The sequence below is a fragment of the Oncorhynchus masou genome, chromosome 16, assembly GCF_036934945.1.
Source record: "Oncorhynchus masou masou isolate Uvic2021 chromosome 16, UVic_Omas_1.1, whole genome shotgun sequence".
Lineage (NCBI taxonomy): Eukaryota > Metazoa > Chordata > Actinopteri > Salmoniformes > Salmonidae > Oncorhynchus > Oncorhynchus masou.
In genome coordinates, this window is record NC_088227.1 from 37,019,671 (window position 1) to 37,043,399 (window position 23,729).

The 23,729-nt window shown below is 44.7% G+C and overlaps 1 protein-coding gene across 9 annotated transcripts in view; it reads right to left on the reverse strand.

The window, feature by feature from the left end:
* LOC135557920 (neurexin-3b) overlaps positions 1-23,729 on the reverse strand; it is a 608,535-nt gene that overhangs the window by 71,172 nt on the left and 513,634 nt on the right. For 3 of the 9 annotated variants that reach the window (XM_064991631.1, XM_064991630.1, XM_064991632.1), the window contains 3 exons: positions 10,469-10,558; positions 8,451-8,560; positions 8,097-8,297 (listed from right to left, as the gene is read on the reverse strand). In XM_064991631.1, the coding sequence (XP_064847703.1) occupies positions 8,097-8,297; positions 8,451-8,560; positions 10,469-10,558 (401 nt within the window). Of the gene's footprint in view, positions 1-7,187; positions 7,191-8,096; positions 8,298-8,450; positions 8,561-10,468; positions 10,559-23,729 lie in introns of all 9 variants that reach the window. The other 6 variants (XM_064991637.1, XM_064991635.1, XM_064991636.1 and 3 more) reach the window with 3 other exon arrangements.

A 23,729-nucleotide genomic window follows, 5' to 3' on the forward strand; every position in this document is an offset into this window, starting at 1 on the left:
CCTCTGTCACGGTGATATATATACCCAATCCTCTGTCACTGTGATATATATACCCAATCCTCTGTCACGGTGATATATATATACCCAATCCTCTGCCATGGTGATATATATACCCAATCCTCTGTCACGGTGATATATATACCCAATCCTCTGTCACGGTGATATATATACCCAATCCTCTGCCATGGTGATACATATACCCAATCCTCTGCCACGGTGATATATATACCCAATCCTCTGCCACGGTAATATATATACCCAATCCTCTGCCACGGTGATATATATACCCAATCCTCTGTCACGGTGATATATATACCCAATCCTCTGTCACGGTGATACATATACCCAATCCTCTGTCACGGTGATATATATACCCAATCCTCTGCCACGGTGATATATATACCCAATCCTCTGTCACGGTGATATATATACCCAATCCTCTGTCACGGTGATACATATACCCAATCCTCTGCCACGGTGATATATATACCCAATCCTCTGCCACGGTGATATATATACCCAATCCTCTGCCACGGTGATATATATACCCAATCCTCTGTCACGGTGATACATATACCCAATCCTCTGTCACGGTGATATATATACCCAATCCTCTGCCATGGTGATACATATACCCAATCCTCTGCCACGGTGATATATATACCCAATCCTCTGTCACGGTGATATATATACCCAATCCTCTGTCACGGTGATATATATACCCAATCCTCTGCCACGGTGATACATATACCCAATCCTCTGCCACGGTGATATATATACCCAATCCTCTGTCACGGTGATATATATACCCAATCCTCTGCCACGGTGATATATATACCCAATCCTCTGCCAAGGTGATATATATACCCAATCCTCTGCCACGGTGATATATATACCCAATCCTCTGCCATGGTGATACATATACCCAATCCTCTGCCACTGTGATATATATATACCCAATCCTCTGCCACGGTGATATATATACCCAATCCTCTGCCACGGTGATATATATACCCAATCCTCTGCCACGGTGATACATATACCCAATCCCCTGCCACGGTGATACATATACCCAATCCTCTGCCACGGTGATACATATACCCAATCCCCTGCCACGGTGATATATATACCCAATCCTCTGCCACGGTGATACATATACCCAATCCCCTGCCACGGTGATACATATACCCAATCCTCTGCCACGGTGATATATATACCCAATCCTCTGTCACGGTGATACATATACCCAATCCTCTGCCACGGTGATACATATACCCAATCCTCTGCCAATGTGATACATATACCCAATCCTCTGCCACGGTGATATATATACCCAATCCTCTGTCACGGTGATACATATACCCAATCCTCTGCCACGGTGATATATATAAACGCAATCCTCTGCCACGGTGATATATATACCCAATCCTCTGCCACGGTGATACATATACCCAATCCTCTGCCACGGTGATACATATACCCAATCCTCTGCCACGGTGATATATATACCCAATCCTCTGTCACGGTGATACATATACCCAATCCTCTGCCAATGTGATACATATACCCAATCCTCTGCCACGGTGATACATATACCCAATCCTCTGCCACGGTGATACATATACCCAATCCTCTGCCACGGTGATATATATACCCAATCCTCTGCCACGGTGATACATATACCCAATCCTCTGCCACGGTGATATATATACCCAATCCTCTGCCACGGTGATATATATACCCAATCCTCTGCCACGGTGATACATATACCCAATCCTCTGCCACGGTGATATATATACCCAATCCTCTGCCACGGTGATACATATACCCAATCCTCTGCCATGGTGATACATATACCCAATCCTCTGTCACGGTGGGTGATACATATACCCAATCCTCTGCCACGGTGATATATATACCCAATCCTCTGCCACGGTGATATATATACCCAATCCTCTGCCACGGTGGGTGATACATATACCCAAACCTCTGTCACGGTGGGTGATACATATACCCAATCCTCTGCCACGGTGATACATATACCCAATCCTCTGCCACGGTGATACATATACCCAATCCTCTGTCACGTTGGGTGATACATATACCCAATCCTCTGCCAAGGTGATACATATACCCAATCCTCTGCCACGGTGATATATATACCCAATCCTCTGTCACGGTGGGTGATACATATACCCAATCCTCTGTCACAGTGATATATATACCCAATCCTCTGCCACGGTGATACATATACCCAATCCTCTGCCACGGTGATATATATATATATATACCCAATCCTCTGTCACGGTGATACATATACCCAATCCTCTGTCACGGTGATATATATACCCAATCCTCTGCCATGGTGATACATATACCCAATCCTCTGCCACGGTGATATATATACCCAATCCTCTGCCACGGTGATATATATACCCAATCCTCTGCCACGGTGATATATGTACCCAATCCTCTGCCACGGTGATATATATACCCAATCCTCTGCCACGGTGATATATATTCCCAATCCTCTGCCACGGTGATACATATACCCAATCCTCTGCCACGGTGATATATATACCCAATCCTCTGTCACGGTGATATATATACCCAATCCTCTGCCACGGTGATATATATACCCAATCCTCTGCCACGGTGATATATATACCCAATCCTCTGCCACGGTGATACATATACCCAATCCTCTGTCACGGTGATATATATACCCAATCCTCTGCCACGGTGATATATATACCCAATCCTCTGTCACGGTGATATATATACCCAATCCTCTGCCACGGTGATATATATACCCAATCCTCTGCCACGGTGATATATATACCCAATCCTCTGCCACGGTGATATATATACCCAATCCCCTGCCACGGTGATACATATACCCAATCCTCTGCCACGGTGATACATATACCCAATCCCCTGCCACGGTGATACATATACCCAATCCTCTGCCACGGTGATATATATACCCAATCCTCTGCCACGGTGATATATATACCCAATCCTCTGCCACGGTGATATATATACCCAATCCTCTGCCACGGTGATACATATACCCAATCCCCTGCCACGGTGATACATATACCCAATCCTCTGCCACGGTGATATATATACCCAATCCTCTGCCACGGTGATATATATACCCAATCCTCTGCCACGGTGATATATATACCCAATCCTCTGCCATGGTGATATATATACCCAATCCTCTGCCATGGTGATATATATACCCAATCCTCTGCCACGGTGATACATATACCCAATCCTCTGCCACGGTGATACATATACCCAATCCCCTGCCACGGTGATACATATACCCAATCCTCTGCCACGGTGATATATATACCCAATCCTCTGCCACGGTGATATATATACCCAATCCTCTGCCACGGTGATATATATACCCAATCCTCTGCCATGGTGATATATATACCCAATCCTCTGCCACGGTGATACATATACCCAATCCTCTGTCACGGTGATACATATACCCAATCCTCTGCCACGGTGATATATATACCCAATCCTCTGCCACGGTGATATATATACCCAATCCTCTGCCATGGTGATATATATACCCAATCCTCTGCCACGGTGATATATATACCCAATCCTCTGCCATGGTGATATATATACCCAATCCTCTGCCACGGTGATATATATACCCAATCCTCTGCCATGGTGATATATATACCCAATCCTCTGCCACGGTGATACATATACCCAATCCTCTGCCACGGTGATATATATACCCAATCCTCTGCCACGGTGATATATATACCCAATCCTCTGCCACGGTGATATATATACCCAATCCTCTGCCACGGTGATATATATACCCAATCCTCTGCCACGGTGATACATATACCCAATCCTCTGCCACGGTGATATATATACCCAATCCTCTGCCACGGTGATATATATACCCAATCCTCTGCCACGGTGATATATATACCCAATCCTCTGCCACGGTGATATATATACCCAATCCTCTGCCACGGTGATATATATACCCAATCCTCTGCCACGGTGATACATATACCCAATCCTCTGCCACGGTGATATATATACCCAATCCTCTGCCACGGTGATATATATACCCAATCCTCTGCCACGGTGATATATATACCCAATCCTCTGTCACTGTGATACATATACCCAATCCTCTGCCACGGTGATACATATACCCAATCCTCTGCCACGGTGATATATATACCCAATCCTCTGTCATGGTGATACATATACCCAATCTATGATAAACCAAGCAAGGAGAAGAGCTCAAATCCCCAAACCTGGCAAGTAAAGGAATTACTTAAACCAGGAGCTGCATGGTTGGCAGCAGTAGTAGTCATGTGGACAATGGTAATTGAAACAGAACTAAAACCCTTATTCAAGAGGCCAATACTTACTTGACTGTCTACTTGTTATAATTATACTAATGCTCTTAGAACATTTCATTCAGAAAGTATTCAGACCCCTTGACGTTTTCCACATTTTGTTACGTTACAGCCTTATTCAAAAATCATCATCAATCTACACACAATACTCCATAATGACAAAGCAAAAACAGTTTTTTTGTGTGCACGTTTTATTAAAATATGAAACTGAAATATGACATTTAAATAATTTTTCAGACCCTTTACTGAGTACTTTGTTGAAGCACCTTTAGCAGTGATTACCGCCTTCCTTGCGTCTTTTGGGGTATGATGCTACAAGCTTGGGACACCAGTATTTGGGGAGTTTCTCCCATTTTTCTCTGAAGATCCTCTCAAGCTCTGCCAGGTTGGATGTGGAGCGTTGCTGCTCAGCTATTCTCTGGTCTCTCCAGAGATGTTCGATTAGGTTCAAGTCTGTGATCTGGCTGGGCCACTCAAGGACATTCAGAGACTTGCCCTGAAGCAACTCCTGCATTGTCCTGGCTGTGTGTTTATGGTCGTTGTCCTGTTAGAAAGCAAACCATCGCCCCATTCTGAGGTCCTGGGCACTCTGGAGCAGGTTTCCATCAAGGATCTCTCTGTACTTTTCTCTGTTCATCTTTCCCTCGATCCTGACTCGTCACCCAGTCGCCGTCGCTGAAAAACATCCCCACAGCATGATTCTGCCACCACCACTCTTCACCGTAGGGATGGTGCTAGGTTTCCTCCAGACGTGTCGCTTGGAATTTTGGGCAAATAGTTCAATCTTGGTTTCATCAGACCAGAAAATCTTATTTCTCATGGTCTGAGAGTCCTTTAGGTGCCTTTTGGGAAACTCTAAGAGGGCTGTCACGTGCCTTTTACTGAGGAATGGCTTCTGGCCACTCCACCATAAAGGCCTGATTAGTGGAGTGCTGTAGAGATGTTTGTCCTTCTGGAAGGTTCTCCCATCTACACAGAGGAACTGTAGAGCTCTGTCAGAGTGACCATCGGGGTCTTGGTCACCTCCCTGACCCCCCTTCTCATCCGATTGCTCAGTTTGGCCTGGTGGCCAGCTCTAGGAAGAGTCTTAGTGGTTCAAAATTCTTCCACTTAAGAATAATGGAAGCCACTGTGTTCTTGGGGACCTTCAATGCAGACATTTTTTTGTACCCTTTCCCAGATATACGTGCCTCAACACAATGCTATCTCCGAGCTCCTAAGACAATTCCTTCGACCTCATGGCTTGGTTTTTGCTCTGACATGCACTGTCAACTGTGGGACCCTGTATAGACATGTGTGTCTTTCCAAATCATGTCCAATCAATTGCATTTACCACAGGTGGACTTCAGTCAAGTTGTAGAAACATCTCAAGGATGATCAATGGAAACAGGATACACTTCTCAGATAAGTCTCTTAAAAAAAGGGTCTGAATACTTATATAAATAAGTAAGTATTGGCATTTTTCTACGGCTGGCCTTGCTTTTCACCTGGCTACCCCAACCCCAGTCAACAGCTCTGCACCCCCCCACAGCAACTTGCCCAAGCCACCCCCATTTCTCCTTCACCCAAATCCAGACAGCTGATGTTCTGAAAGAGCTGCAAAATCTGGACCCCTACCAATCAGCTAGGCTAGACAATATGGACCCTCTCTTTCTAAAATTATCCTCCGCAATTGTTGCAACCCCTATTACTAGCCTGTTCAACCTCTCTTTCGTATCGTCTGAGATCCCCAAAGATTGGAAAGCTGTCTCGGTCATCCCCCTCTTGAAAGGGGGAGACACTCTAGACCCAAACCGTTACAGACCTATATCTATCCTACCCTGCCTTTCTAAGGTCTTCGAAAGCCAAGTTAACAAACAGATCACCAAACATTTTGAATCCCACTGTACCTTCTCCTCTATGCAGTCTGGTTTCCGAGCTGGTTGTGGGTGCACCTCAGCCACACTCAAGGTCCTAAACGATATCATAATCACCATCTACAAAAGACAATACTGTGGAACCGTATTCATTGACCTGGCCAACGCTTTCGACTCTGTCAATCCCCGCATTCTTATTGGCAGACTCAACAGCCTTGGTTGGGGGGGCCTGTTGTCCGGACCTCTGCCAGTCTCCATGGGGATGCCACAGGGTTAAATTCTAAGGCCGATTCTTTTCTCTGTATACATCAATGATGTTGCTCTTGCTGCTGGTGATTCTCTGATCCACCTCTACGCAGACAACACCATTCTGTATACCTCTGGCCCTTCTTTGGACGTTGTGTTAACTAACCTCCAGATGAGCTTCAATGCCATACAACTCTCCTTCCGTGGCCTCCAATTGCTCTTAAATGCAAGTAAAACTAAATGCATGCTCTTCAACCGATCGCTGCACTCACCTGCACGCCCACCTAGCATCACTACTCTGGACGGTTCTGACTTAGAATATGTGGACAACTACAAATACCTAGGTGTCTGGTTAGACTGTAAACTCTCCTTCCAGACTCATATTAAGCATCTCCAATCCAAAATTAAATCTAGAATTGGCGCTTCCTATTTTGCAACAAAGCATCCTTCACTCATGCTGCCAAACATACCCTCGTAAAACTGACTATCCTACCAATCCTTGACTTCGACGATGTCATTTACAAAATAGCCTCCAACACTCTACTCAGTAAATTGGATGCAGTCTATCACAGTGCAATCTGTTTCGTCACCAAAGCCCCATGTTACTCACCACTCCGCCCTATGTGCTCTCGTTAGCTGGCCCTCGCTTCATATTCATCGCCAAACCCACTGGCTCCAGGACATCAATAAGTCCTTACTAGGTAAAGCCCTGCCTTATCTCAGCTCACTGGTCACCATTGCAGCACCCACCCATAGCATGCACTCCAGTAGGTATATTTCACTGGTCCTCCCCAAAACCGCCTTTCCTTACAGTTCTCTGCTGCCAATGACTGGAATGAATTGCAAAAATCACTGAAGCTAGACACTCGTATCTCCCTCACTAACTTTAAGCATCAGCTATCAGAGCAGCATACAGACCATTGCACCTGTACATAGCCCATATGTAAATAACCCATCCAACTACCTCATCCACATATTGTTATTTATTATATTTAATATATATATATATATATATATATATATATATTATTTCTCCTTTGCACCCCAGTATCTCTACTTGCACATTCATCTTCTGCACATCTATCACTCCAGTGTTTATTTACGAAAGTGTAATTTTACTTCATTTGCACACACTGAATATAGACTTTTCTATTGTGTTATTGACTGTATTTTTGTTTATTCCATGTGCAACTCTGTTGTTTGTGTCACACTGCTTTGCTTTATCTTGGCCAGGTTGCAGTTGTAAATGAGAACTTGTTCTCAACTGGCCTACCTGGTTAAATAAAGGTGAAATAAAAAAAAATTGCAAACATTTCTAAAAAACTGTTTTCACTTTGTCATTATGTGGTATTGTGTGTAGATTGAGGGAAAAAAATGTATACGTTTTAGAATAAGGTTGTGTAAATGTAACAAAATGTGGAAAAAGTCAAGGGTCCGGAATACTTTCTGAATGCACTGTGTGCCCAACAGGTAACATAATGTAACATCACACATTTCCCTCCACTAATCTTTCATACACACACGTCATTGATCAGGGAGGGAGGAAATGGACCTTCCCCCCATCTTCCCCTACCCATACCTGAATGGTGGGTGGGGAGCGCTGTTTCCTCGTGGTGGTCGTTGACAGAGTCGTAGTGGTCTCTATGAAGGTGGTGGACATCTCAGGCGGCACAGAGGTGGTGGTGCGGGCAGCGCCCCTACTGGTGGGCATGTCACCCACCAATCGGACGCTCCCGTTCACCTTGATGTTGGCGTGACCTTCGGCGGCCATGTTGAGGACCTTAGAATAGTATATACTATAGAATTAGATTTTACTTCCTTCTTTAATTATATGTGTACACTCAAAATGGCTGCCAGTCCACCCATTACGGCTTTTTCAGCTGGAGTGGATTTCTTTCGACTTTTATTTATCAAATCAGTCAATGAATCGTACCTTTAGTCCGTTGTAGTAGAGGCCAGACAGCTGGCCCTGGTAGGGACGTTTACGGTCATTACCACCTATGGAGATGGCCGCCTGGGTGTTGAAGATGGTGAGCTGCCGGCCTGAGAGGAGATGAGAGGGGGACAGCAGGGAGGACACCATTACAATGCACTTAAATTGGTTGTACTTGATTCGTTTAAGTAGTCTACACTCATATTGTCCATACTTTGGTTTTACTGCATTTATACATCTTTACCTCTAATGCTCCTCTGGGGGCAAGCGCTGGGAGTTAGTTAAGGTGTGATGTGTCAATGCATCTCGACTGATGCATATTTAACATGTCGATGTTTTAATTATGGCTGTATCAGACCTGGGTTCAAATACTATTTAAAATATATCACTTGAATATTTGAAGGTATTTGGAAAAACATTTGGAAAGTGATAATAAACTCCCATGCGCTTAACCCATGCATTTGAAAACAGTATTTGAAATAAGGTTTTGAAAATACTCTCAAATACAATTTGGTATACTTTCTTTTTTTTATTTACATTTTTTTTTTACAAATAACCATTAAAATACTCAAATACAGCTACTTGTTTTGGACTGTGTATTTGAAAATACACAAATAAAAAGTATATTAAATACCAGATACTCAAATACGCATGTATTTGAACCCAGATCTGTAAGGTCAGTTACGTGTGTTTGGAAAAGATTTTTGACACATGAAAACAGAAAAATTGACTGCATTCCCCTGTACAACGCAATATAATCACGCAGTTCAATTATTTAAAGAAAACAAGTGAGACCTTTGTATTGCAACATAATGTGATAAAATGCAACTAATAGACTGTCGTACGTGTCATGAAATCCACAGTAAACTTCATTAAACGGGAGTTAAACCATCGCAGTCAAAACACACTGCTCATGCATTAGTTCTGAAATGAAATATACAAATAACACTCGGAATACAGGAGAATCCTAATTGGAAATCACATTTCCATAACACACACACACACACACACAGCACTGCAGGCTCATTGCATTTGTCACATTCACAATTACAATACATTGGGCATGAAATGAAAAGGGAAAGAAATCTCATATCATTGTAACATAAAAATAAATATTATGTTGATCCATGCATGTAGTACATGCTAATAGGATCATACACTGCTTTGTGTTTTTAGACGTTGTTAAAGGGACTTTATAATCATCTTAGCAAGTTTAGGCAATCAACTTTAAATGTAGTTTATAATGATATTATGTCAAGCAGGAAAATTAGTAAGAAGCAGAATATATCGGGAGCCCAATTCTCCATTACACCTCTCCATTGTAATAAACAGTAGTGAGGTAGAGACTAGAGACAATAGAGACAATGAACAGTAAAAGACTGTGTGGAATGGAAGTAGACCATTTAATTCCAAAAGTTCTATTCCATTTCAGGCAAGGGCTACACGGTGAAGGGCTTATGTTAGTGCTGAGTAGAGTTCGAACAATTAGGTCCCAATTACTGTTACTGTTGCTGTCGCCAAAACAAGAGAAATGCTTCGGTTGGATGTGTGAAACCACTGTCGTGGGAGTAACACCACAAAGTAGAGCCTGGAAGTTAGTTTAGAGCTCCAACTCAAACAAATATAGACTCTCTGTTAAGTTTGTCCACATATATTACTGGAGCTTTCAGCAGGGAGATCTGTGTTTCTTTTTTTAGCAAAGTTCAACTACTGGTTGTGAGACATCAGATTTGATCATGTACTGTTTGTGGATTACACCAGTCCCTTTAATAACTGGTCAGCTTCAATGATTCAAAACTCTGAGTTTAAACATGATGACAAGAAGGGAATGGCAACAAAAAGAGGAAAAACGAACAAAATACAATTGACAGTAAGTTTAGTTTAATTATGGTTTAATGGGTTTAAAAAGGAGTTGCTGTGGATCCATTCTAGAAGGGTTGAGGGGAAAACAAGCCAATGACATGACAAGAAAACAAAAACATTCCAGAATATTCTAGAAGATCTGGTAAAAGGTTTACCTTTCTCCTGCAGCCAATCTTCTACCGGCCTCTTATAATTGAATGGGATTTTCTTATTACCCATTTGATAGCGCTCAACGTCGCTTGGTCCTTTAAAGTTTGAAAGTTTAGAGAAAAACTTAAAACAGTCGGCAAAAGCAACTGTCAAACAATCATCATTCACATTTAGACACCGATTTAGAAAAAATGGTTTAGTCTTGTTTATAATGAAAAGTAAAAAAATTGTTATGCGGAATTTCTACATAAATATTTAGTTGTTTAATTTAGAAAACTTGGTAAAATAGGATTTTTGAGAATATTGGACAGTCAATGGCCTACTTGAGTAACGCTTGGTTTCAAATAAATAAACAAATAAACATAGACAACAATCCTGTAAACCCACGTCCTTGAGAACAGAACACACAAAGAACCTGGAAAAGTCAGTCAATCGTCTGTGCATTCATTTGTGTTGAACAATACATTCCACATTTCAATCTACATAAAAACCTGAATTCATTAAACCTCAACAGATGTGAAGGGAAAAAGATCAGTATGTTAAATAGGTTTGCATGTCTGAACAGCCCTACTCAGGAGCATATATTTTGAACCACTTTTCCCACTGGACAACACCTGAACACTTGATCTGTGTCCCCAATGGCACCCTATTCTCTATATATCACACTACTTTTTACACAAAAGTGCAAAAGTAGTGCACCATATAGAGAATAGTGTTCCATTTGATACATAACATAAGCTCATACATTTCATGCGGCCAAGGAACAAGTCAGTTTAACAACTATTTTGGAGAGAAGGAGGGGAAATAGGTAGCGAAGGAGTGAAATAAAACAGATAATTTGCAGAGCTGCAAACCTGCTGGGAGAAAAGTCCCCTGATGACAGGGATTTGAGGAGGACACAGGATACAGACAACATTATTACCAGGTGGAGTAGGAGTGTGTCTGTGCGTGTGTGTGTGTGTCTGTGTGTCTGTCTGTCTGTGTGTCTGTCTGTATGTGCGTGGTGCGCATGGGTGTGTGTGATTATGAGTGCAGTGTGTATGTGTGTGTGTGTGTGTGTGTGTGTGTGTGTGTGTGTGTGTGTGTGTGTGTGTGTGTGTGTGTGTGATTATGGGTGTAGTGTGTGTGTGTGTGTGTGTGTGTGTGTGTGTGTGTGTGTGTGTGTGTGTGTGTGTGTGTGTGTGTGTGTGTGTGTGTGTGTGTGTGTGTGTGATTATGGGCATAGTGTGAGGTCTCTTAGAGTGATACCCTGGTTGCTGCTCTAAGACTGAAGAGAACATGTTCTGGTAGGAGGAATAACTATAAGACTGAAGAGAACATGTTCTGGCAGGAGGAATAACTCTGAGACTGAAGAGAACATGTTCTGGTAGGAGGAATAACTCTGAGACTGAAGAGAACATGTTCTGGTAGGAGGAATAACTCTGAGACTGAAGAGAACATGTTCTGGCAGGAGGAATAACTCTGAGACTGAAGAGAACATGTTCTGGCAGGAGGAATAACTCTGAGACTGAAGAGAACATGTTCTGGCAGGAGGAATAACTCTGAGACTGAAGAGAACATGTTCTGGTAGGAGGAATAACTCTGAGACTGAAGAGAAGAGAACATGTTCTGCCAGGAGGAATAACTCTGAGACTGAAGAGAACATGTTCTGGCAGGAGGAATAACTCTGAGACTGAAGAGAACATGTTCTGGCAGGAGGAATAACTCTGAGACTGAAGAGAACATGTTCTGGCAGGAGGAATAACTCTGAGACTGAAGAGAACATGTTCTGGTAGGAGGAATAACTCTGAGACTGAAGAGAACATGTTCTGGTAGGAGGAATAACTCTGAGACTGAAGAGAACATGTTCTGGTAGGAGGAATAACTCTGAGACTGAAGAGAACATGTTCTGGCAGGAGGAATAACTCTGAGACTGAAGAGAAGAGAACATGTTCTGCCAGGAGGAATAACTCTGAGACTGAAGAGAAGAGAACATGTTCTGGTAGGAGGAATAACTCTGAGACGGAAGAGAACATGTTCTGGCAGGTGGAATAACTCTGAGACTGAAGAGAAGAGAACATGTTCTGCCAGGAGGAATAACTCTGAGACTGAAGAGAAGAGAACATGTTCTGGTAGGAGGAATAACTCTGAGACTGAAGAGAACATGTTCTGGTAGGAGGAATAACTCTGAGACTGAAGAGAACATGTTCTGGCAGGAGGAATAACTCTGAGACTGAAGAGAACATGTTCTGGCAGGAGGAATAACTCTGAGACTGAAGAGAAGAGAACATGTTCTGCCAGGAGGAATAACTCTGAGACTGAAGAGAAGAGAACATGTTCTGGTAGGAGGAATAACTCTGAGACGGAAGAGAACATGTTCTGGCAGGTGGAATAACTCTGAGACTGAAGAGAAGAGAACATGTTCTGCCAGGAGGAATAACTCTGAGACTGAAGAGAAGAGAACATGTTCTGGTAGGAGGAATAACTCTGAGACTGAAGAGAACATGTTCTGGTAGGAGGAATAACTCTGAGACGGAAGAGAACATGTTCTGGCAGGTGGAATAACTCTGAGACTGAAGAGAACATGTTCTGGTAGGAGGAATAACTCTGAGACTGAAGAGAACATGTTCTTTTAGGAGGAATAACTCTGAGACTGAAGAGAAGAGAACATGTTCTGGCAGGAGGAATAACTATTATCTGATGCATATATCCAGCAGGGCTTTGTATTTTACACAGTACAATCTATCTCTCTCTCTCTCTCTCCCTCTCCTTCTCTCTCTCCCTCTCCCTCCCTCTCTTCCCCTCTCTCTCCCGCCCTCTCCCTTTCTCTCTCTCCCTCACTCCCCCCCATCTCCCTCTTTCTCTCTCAATGCAATTCAAGGGCTTTATTGGCATGGGAAACATTATGTTAACATTGCCAAAGCAAGTGAAGTTGATCATTTAAAGAAAGTGAAATAAACAATACAGAAGTTCCATGTTGTGTCTATATACAGTGTTGTAACGATGTGCAAATGGTGAATGTACAAAAGGGAAAATAAATAAGCATAAATATGGGTTGTATTTACAATGGTGTTTGTTCTTCACTGGTTACCCTTTTCTTGTGGCAACAGGTCACAAATCTTGCTGCTTACTCATCGCTCTCTCTGTACTATTTTCAAGATAAATATCTATAGGCTAATCTATATCTAGCCCTTGCTATCTGCTTGCTTGCTAATTCGGCCTGCTATCTGCTAGCTTGTTTCAGCCCCTGTCTGCTAACTGCTAGTTTGTTAAGCCCCGGCCTACTAACTGTTAGCTTGTTAGCACAGGCCTGCTAACTGTCTGAATCGCCGCGTCCCCAGCCAGCCCATATTTACTTTCAATCTCTTATCGAATTTTAATTCGATTATACCTCCCGGTAACCTGCATCACCCAATGTGATACGGAATCGCTATTAGTTTAAATTTTTAGAACACATTCAAGAACCTCCATAAGCTAACCAGCTAACTAGCTACAAGCTATTTAGTCATTGTTAGTCACTGCTAGCGGCTTCTACCTTCTGCACAGCCAGCCAGTTTTTTTTTAACCTGGATAATACTCGCCAGTCTAGCTTCCCTGTCCCATCCACCGCTGCCCCCTGGACACTGATCACTTGGCTACATAGCTGATGCATGCTGGACTGTCCATTAATCACGGTACTCCATTCTGCTTGTTTATGTTTTATCTGTCGGCCCCAGCCGCACTCAGGCTCTGTGTGTAGTTAATCCGACCCTCCCTGCCTAGTCAACGCCATTTTACCTGCTGTTGTTGTGCTAGCTGATTAGCTGTTGTCTCACCTACTGTTTTAGCTAGCTCTCCCAATTCAACACCTGGGATTACTGTATGCCTCGCTGTATGTCTCTCTCAAATGTCGATATGCCTTGTATACTGTTGTTCAGGTTAGTTATCATTGTTTTAGTTTACAATGGAGCCCCTAGTTCCACTCTTCATACCCCTGATACCCCCTTTGTCCCACCTCCCACACATGTGGTGACCTCACCCATTACAACCAGCATGTCTAGAGATACAACCTCTCTCATCATCACCCAGTGCCTGGGCTTACCTCCGCTCTACCCGCACCCCACCATACCCCTGTCTGCGCATTATGCCCTGAATATATTCTACCATGCCCAGAAATCTGCTCCTTTTATTCTTTGTCCCCAACGCTCTAGGCGACCAGTTTTGATAGCCTTTAGCCGCACCCTCATACTACTCCTCCTCTGTTCCGCGGGTGATGTGGAGGTAAACCCAGGCCCTGCATGTCCCCAGGCACCCTCATTTGTTGACTTCTGTGATCAAAAAAGCCTTGGTTTCATGCATGTCAACATCAGAAGCCTCCTCCCTAAGTTTTTTTACTCACTGCTTTAGCACACTCTGCTAACCCTGATGTCCTTGCCGTGTCTGAATCCTGGCTCAGGAAGGCCACCAAAAATGTGGAGATTTCCATACCCAACTATAACATTGTCCGTCAAGATAGAACTGCCAAAGGGGGATGAGTTGCAGTCTACTGCAGAGATAGCCTGCAAAGTAATGTCATATTTTCCAGGTCCATACCCAATCAGTTCGTACTACTAATCTTAAAAATTACCTTCTCCAGAAATAAGTCTCTCACTGTTGCCGCCTGCTACCGACCCCCCTCAGCTCCCAGCTGTGCCCTGGACACCATTTGTGAATTGATCGCCCCCCATCTAGTTTCAGAGTTTGTTCTGTTAGGTGACCTAAACTGGGATATGCTTAACACCCCGGCAGTCCTACAATCTAAGCTAGATGCCCTCAATCTCACACAAATCATCAAGGAACCCACCAGGTACAACCCTACATCTGTAAACAAGGGCACCCTCATAGACGTCATCCTGACCAACTGGCCCTCCAAATACACCTCCGCCGTCTTCAACCAGGATCTCAGCGATCACTGCCTCACTGCCTGTATCCTCTACGGAGCTGCAATCAAACGACCACCCCTCATCACTGTCAAACGCTCCCGAAAACACTTCTGTGAGCGGGCCTTTCTAATCAACCTGGCCCGGGTATCCTGGAAGGACATTGATCTCATCCCGTCAGTTGAGGATGCCTGGTCATTCTTTAAAAGTAACTTCCTCACCATTTTAGATAAGCATGCACCATTCAAAAAATGCAGAACTAAGAACAGATATAGCCCTTGGTTCACTCCAGACCTGACTGCCCTCGACCAGCACAAAAACATCCTGTGGCGGACTGCAATAGCATCGAATAGTCCCCGCGATATGCAAATGTTCAGGGAAGTCAGGAACCAATACACGCAGTCAGTCAGGAAAACTGAGGCCAGCTTCTTCAGGCAGAAATTTGCATCCTGTAGCTCCAACTCCAAAAAGTTCAGGGACACTGTGAAGTCCATGGAGAACAAGAGCACCTCCTCCCAGCTGCCCACTGCACTGAGGCTAGGTAACACGGTCACCACCGATAAATCCATGATTATCGAAAACTTCAACAAGCATTTCTCAACGGCTGGCCATGCCTTCCGCCTCCAACCTCGGCCAACAGCTCCGCCCCCCGCAGCTACTCGCCCAAGCCTCTCCAGGTTCTTCTTTACCCAAATCCAGATAGCAGATGTTCTGAAAGAGCTGCAAAACCTGGACCCGTACAAATCAGCTGGGCTTGACAATCTGGACCCTCTATTTCTGAAACTATTCGCCGCCATTGTCGCAACCCCTATTACCAGCCTGTTCAACCTCTCTTTCATATTGTCTGAGATCCCCAAGGATTGGAAAGCTGCCGCAGTCATCCCCCTCTTCAAAGGTGGAGACACCCTGGACCCAAACTGTTACAGACCTATATCCATCCTGCCCTGCCTATCTAAGGTCTTCGAAAGCCAAGTCAACAAACAGGTCACTGACCATCTCGAATCACACCGTACCTTCTCCGCTGTGCAATCTGGTTTCCGAGCCGGGTGCACCTCAGCCACGCTCAAGGTACTAAACGATATCATAACGGCCATCGATAAAAGACAGTACTGTGCAGCCGTTTTCATCGACCTTGCCAAGGCTTTCGACTCTGTCAATCACCATATTCTTATCGGCAGACTCAGGAGCCTCGGTTTTTCTGATGACTGCCTTGCCTGGTTCACCAATTACTTTGCAGACATAGTTCAGTGTGTCAAATCGGAGAGCATGCTGTCCGGTCCTCTGGCAGTCTCTATGTGGGTGCCACAGGGTTCAATTCTCGGGCCGACTCTTTTCTCTGTATATATCAATGATGTTGCTCTTGCTGCGGTGATTCCCTGATCCACCTCTACCGATCCTCGACTTCGACGACGTCATCTACAAAATAGCTTCCAACACTCTACTCAGCAAACTGGATGCAGTTTATCACAGTGCCATCCGTTTCGTCACTAAAGCACCTTATACCACCCACCACTGCGACCTGTATGCTCTAGTCGGCTGGCCCTCGCTACATATTCGTAGCCAGACCCACTGGCTCCAGGTCATCTACAAGTCCATGCTCGGTAAAACTCTGCCTTATCTCAGTTCACTGGTCACGATCGCAACACCCACCCGTAGCACGCGCTCCAGCAGGTGTATCTCACTGATCATCCCTAAAGCCAACACCTCATTTGGCCGCCTTTCGTTTTAGTCCTCTGCTGCCTGTGACTGGAACGAATTGCAAAAATCGCTTTTATCTCCCTCACCAACTTCAAACATCTGCTCTCTGAGCAGCTAACCGATCGCTGCAGCTGTACATAGTCTATCGGTAAATAGCCCACCCAATTTTACCTACCTCATCCCCATACTGTTTTTATTTATTTACTTTTCTGCTCTTTTGCACACCAATATCTCTACCTGTACATGACCATCTGATCATTTATCACTCCAGTGTTAATCTGCAAAATTGTAATTATTCGCCTACCTCCTCATGCCTTTTGCACACATTGTATATAGACTCTCTTTTTTTTCTACTGTGTTATTGACTTGTTTATTGTTTACTCCATGTGTAACTCTGTGTTGTCTGTTCACACTGCTATGCTTTATCTTGGCCAGGTCGCAGTTGCAAATGAGAACTTGTTCTCAACTAGCTTACCTGGTTAAATAAAGGGGAAAAAAATTCTCTAATGTATGAGTCTGTGATTGTATAATATGCTAAACATGTAGAATATATGCAATGGCCAATTCCCATCCTACTTGTGCATGTGGATGACATGCTGAGGCTTTATCCATGCATTCAGTGATACACTTCGACTATCAATTTCGGGAGAACAAATATGGCTTTGTGTTTTCAAACAGACAGAGATACTACCGTCTGTGAAGTTTGTACTGAATAATGTAGGAAGTGAAATGACGTCACTACGTCTCTCGATGAGGATGTTTTGGAGAAACAAAGACACTTTGACACTGTTTCAAGGTACGGAAGGAATACATAATACATTGACTGCAGCTTTTTGGAGTTGATCATAGGAAGTGCGAGACTTCAAAAGCGTGAATATAGTGAATATACTTAAAGGCCCGATGCAGCCATTTTTATCTCAACATCAAATCATTTCTGGGTAACAATTAAGTACCTTACTGTGATTGTTATTAATTAAAATGGTTAAAAAAAGAAACCAAAATAGCTTCTGAGCAAAGAGAAATGTCTCAAGCAAGAATTTTGCTAGGCCTGAGTGGGGAGGGGAAAACTGAAAACTAGCTGTTATTGGCAGGGAGGTTTTGGACTATCTTCTTATTAACTAATTTACCGCCTGGTGATGTCACCAGGCAGGCCAAAACGCCATCCCTCCAAAACAGGCTGAAATTTCAGACAGTCTTTTCAAACAGCACTTACACTTAAAGGGCATTAACATTATTTTTAAAATTTCACAATATTATTCCAACCTCATAGCGTGGAAATATATATGAAACACATGAAAATCACATCAATGGGCCTTTAACACACTCTTTTAATAATACATCGCAGCACACTCGCTGAGTCAAATGTTCTCACGTCACAACGTGTTTCAGTTACGCGGGGAGACCCCTATCAACTCAGCTCAATCATATACCCCCCCCCAAACTATGGTTAGAGGAGAACACACATTAACTAATGGCTGTTTGGGAGTCTCTCTCAGCCTCTCCTCCTCTCCTTCTCTCCTTCTCTCCTCCTCTCCTCCTCTCCTTCTCTCCTTCTCTCCTCTCCTCATCTCCTTCTCTCCTCCTCTCCTCCACTCCTTCTCTCCTCCTCTCCTCCACTCCTCCTCTCCTCCTCTCTTTCTGTCTTTCTGTCTTTCTGTCGTTATTTCTGCTTTTCTTTTTTCTTTTCTCATTTCTTAAGAGAGAAAAAACTGTGTGGCTTCAAAGATGCAATCAATCCCTATCCCAGTCTGCTGTTCCCACATGCTTCAAGAGGGCCACCATTGTTCCTGTTCCCAAGAAAGCTAAGGTAACTGAGCTAAACGACTACCGCCCCGTAGCACTCACTTCCGTCATAATGAAGTGCTTTGAGAGACTAGTCAAGGACCATATCACCTCCACCCTACCTGACACCCTAGACCCACTCCAATTTGCTTACCGCCCAAATAGGTCCACAGACGACGCAATCGCAACCACACTGCACACTGCCCTAACCCATCTGGACAAGAGGAATACCTATGTGAGAATGCTGTTCATCGACTAATGCTCAGAATTTAACACCATAGTACCCTCCAAACTCGTCATCAAGCTCGAGACCCTGGATCTCGACCCCGCCCTGTGCAACTGGATATTGGACTTCCTGACGGGCCGCTCCCAGGTGGTGAGGGTAGGTAACAACATCTCCACCCCGCTGATCCTAAACACTGGGGCCCCTCAAGGGTGCGTTCTGAGCCCTCTCCTGTACTCCCTGTTCACCCACGACTGCGTGGCCACGCAAGCCTCCAACTCAATCATCAAGTTTGCGGATGACACTACAGTGGTAGGCTTGATTACCAACAACGACGAGACGGCCTACAGGGAGAAGGTGAGGGCCCTTGGAGTGTGGTGTCAGGACAATAACCTCACACTCAACGTCAACAAAACAAAGGAGATGATTGTGGACATCAGGAAACAGCAGATGGAGCACCCCCTTATCCACATCGACGGGATAGTAGTGGAGAGGGTAGTAAGTTTTAAGTTCCTCAGCGTACACATTACAGACAAACTGAATTGGTCCACCCACACAGACAGCATCGTGAAGAAGGCACAGCAGCGCCTCTTCAACCTCAGGAGGCTGAAGAAATTCGACTTGTCACCAAAAGCACTCACAAACTTCTACAGATGCACAATCGAGAGCATCCTGGCGGGCTGTATCACCGCCTGGTACGGCAACTGCTCCCTCTCCAGAGGGTAGTGAGGTGTGCACAACGCATCACCGGGGGCAAACTACCTGCCCTCCAGGACACCTACACCACCCGATGTCACAGGAAGGCCATAAAGATCATCAAGGACAACAACCACCCGAGCCACTGCCTATTCACCCCGCTATCATCCAGAAGGCGAGGTCAGTACAGGTGCATCAAAGCTGGGACCGAGAGACTGAAAAACAGTTTCTATCTCAAGACCATCAGACTGTTAAACAGCCACTACTAACATTGAGTGGCTGCTGCCAACACACTGACTCAACTCCAGCCACTTTAATAATGGAAATTGATGGTAAATTGTGTAAAAAATGTATCAGTAGCCACTTTAAATAATGGCACTTAATATAATGTTTACATACCCTACATTATTCATCTCATATGTATATGTACATACTGTACTCTATACCATCTACTGCCACTTTAAACTATGTCACTTTGTTTACATACCCTACATTACTCATCTCATATGTATATACTGTACTCGATACCATCTACTGCATCTTGCCTATGCCGTTCTGTACCATCACTCATTCATATATCTTTATGTACATATTCTTTATCCCTTTACACTTGTGTGTATAAGGTAGTAGTTGTGGAATTGTTAGGTTAGATTACTCGTTGGTTATTACTGCATTGTCGGAACTAGAAGCACAAGCATTTCGCTACACTCGCATTAACATCTGCAAACCATGTGTATGTGTCAAATAACATTTGATTTGATTTGAAGTGTTCAGATTAGAAAGGGCTGAGATGGAGCGTGGGTGTTGGTAGGGGGAGGAGAAGAGGAGCGGACGAGAGGAGGAGGAAGGAGGGGAATGTAAATGAAGATGGAAGGGCTGCTCTCTGACAAGCACTACAACTCTTTGAAAAAAAGCTTATATTTAGAACCTAAAAGGGTTCTTCAGCTGTCCCCATAAGATAACCCTTTGAAGAACCCTTTTTGGTTCTAGGTAGAAGCCTTTTCACAGAGGGTTCTACATTGTATCCAAAAGGGTTCTATCTGGAGTAAAAAACAGCTCTCCTATAGGGACAGCCGAAGAGCAGGGTTCTCAGTGCCTTTGATCCAGACGCGGTGTGGAGACTGAGAGGCAGCAGCCTCCCTGGACAGATAGATGGAGACCCTGGTCGACTGTTTGAAGAGCAAGGGAGTGCCCCGAGGTGCAAACAGAAGCAAGCACCTACAACACTGACTATGCCACTTCTCTCTCTCTCTCCCTCCGACTTCTTCTTCTCTCTCTCTCCCTCTGTCTTCTTCTTCTCTCTCTCTCCCTCTGTCTTCTTCTTCTCTCTCTCTCTCCCTCTGTCTTCTTCTTCTCTCTCTCTCGCTCTGTCTTCTTCTTCTCTCTCTCTCCCTCTGTCTTCTTCTTCTCTCTCTCTCCCTCTGTCTTCTTCTTCTCTCTCTCTCTCCCTCTGTCTTCTTCTTCTCTCTCTCTCGCTCTGTCTTCTTCTTCTCTCTCTCTCCCTCTGTCTTCTTCTTCTCTCTCTCTCCCTCTGTCTTCTTCTTCTCTCTCTCTCCCTCTGTCTTCTTCTTCTCTCTCTCTCGCTCTGTCTTCTTCTTCTCTCTCTCTCGCTCTGTCTTCTTCTCCTCCCTCCCTCCCTCCCTCCCTCCCTCCCCCCCTCCCTCCCTCCCTCCCTCCCTCCCTCCCTCCCTCCCTCCCTCCCTCCCTCCCTCCCTCCCTCCCTCCCTCCCTCCCTCCCTCCCTCCCTCCCCCTGGTGTAAACAGACAGTACTGGCTATACCTCTATTTTTCGCTCTCAGTTCTTCCCTCCTTTTCCATGTTTTATTTGTTGTCTATGTCTTCTCCATGGTGTCTGTTGAGAGGCCCTCAAATGGATTTCTCTAGGTATGTGTTGACAACATGTCTGGAATTAAGATGAAAGCAGAAACAACTTGTATTACTAGGGTAGTGGTTCTATGTGTGTGTCTGTGTGTGTGTATATGTGTGATTCCAATTCTTCACAGCAGCAAAAACAATATGTGAATTTCTCCCCTTCTGTTGGAAGTGTTTCAGTGAGAACACACATCGTCACGGTGACAGTCAGGAGGCCATCACTCGATGCCGAGGGCGTATCAACTCTGTGAAAACGGTAGAAGATTTGATACCCTCTCCATCCATCCTGTCTAAAACCTCTGCTTTTAGTCGCTTTTTGAAACTTCAGGTTATAACCTGACCTTACTTCTAATCTACACTCTGTTGTCCTGTCTGTCAACCTCACCTTCACAGTCCTCTCCTGTCTGTTAAACTCACCCTCACTGTCCTCTCCTGTCTGTCAAACTCACCTTCACTGTCCTCTCCTGTCTGTCAACCTCACCTTCACAGTCCTCTTCTGTCTGTTTAACTCACCCTCACTGTCCTCTTCTGTCTGTTTAACTCACCCTCACTGTCCTCTCCTGTCTGTCAAACTCACCTTCACTGTCCTCTTCTGTGTGTTAAACTCACCCTCACTGTCCTCTCCTGTCTGTCTGTCAACCTCATCCTCACTGTCCTGTCCTGTCTGTCGGTCAACTTCACCCTCACTGTCCTCTCCTGTCGGTCAACTTCAACCTCACTGTCCTCTCCTGTCTGTCAACTTCACTCTCACTGTCCTCTCCTGTCTGTCAACTTCACCCTCACTGTCCCCTCCTGTCTGTCAACTTCACCCTCACTGTCCTCTCCTGTCTGTGATCTTCACTCTCACTGTCCTCTCCTGTCTGTCAACGTCACTCTCACTGTCCTCTCCTGTCTGTTGGTCAACTTTACCCTCACTATCCTCTCCTGTCTGTCGATCAACTTTACCCTCACTGTCCTCTCCTGTCTGTCTATCAATCTCATCCTCACTGTCCTCTCCTGTCTATCTGTCAACTTCATCCTCACTGTCCTCTTCTGTCTGTCTGTCAACTTCATCCTTACTGTCCTCTCCTGTCTGTCTATCAATCTCATCCTCACTGTCCTCTTCTGTCTGTCTATCAATCTCATCCTCACTGTCCTCTTCTGTCTGTCTATCAATCTCACCTTCACTGTCCTCTTCTGTGTGTTAAACTCACCCTCACTGTCCTCTCCTGTCTGTCTGTCAACCTCATCCTCACTGTCCTGTCCTGTCTGTCGGTCAACTTCACCCTCACTGTCCTCTCCTGTCGGTCAACTTCACCCTCACTGTCCTCTCCTGTCTGTCAACTTCACTCTCACTGTCCTCTCCTGTCTGTCAACTTCACCCTCACTGTCCCCTCCTGTCTGTCAACTTCACCCTCACTGTCCTCTCCTGTCTGTGATCTTCACTCTCACTGTCCTCTCCTGTCTGTCAACGTCACTCTCACTGTCCTCTCCTGTCTGTTGGTCAACTTTACCCTCACTATCCTCTCCTGTCTGTCGATCAACTTTACCCTCACTGTCCTCTCCTGTCTGTCTATCAATCTCATCCTCACTGTCCTCTCCTGTCTATCTGTCAACTTCATCCTCACTGTCCTCTTCTGTCTGTCTGTCAACTTCATCCTTACTGTCCTCTCCTGTCTGTCTATCAATCTCATCCTCACTGTCCTCTTCTGTCTGTCTGTCAACTTTACCCTCACTGTCCTCTCCTGTCTATCTGTCAACTTCATCCTCACTGTCCTCTTCTGTCTGTCTGTCAACTTCATCCTTACTGTCCTCTCCTGTCTGTCTATCAATCTCATCCTCACTGTCCTCTTCTGTCTGTCTGTCAACTTTACCCTCACTGTCCTCTCCTGTCTGTCTGTCAACTTCATCCTCACTGTCCTCTTCTGTCTGACTGTCAACCTCACTCTCCCTCCCCTCTCTTGTCTGTCTGTCCAGCTCACCCTCACTGTCCTCCACTGTATCATTCTTCATCTATTACCAGATCTCACTCTCTATACCTGCATTGTTCCTTCTCCCTCTCCCTGTCTCTATCTCTGCCTGCATTGCTCCTTCTCCCTCTCCCTGTCTCTATCTCTTGCCTGCATTGCTCCTTCTCCC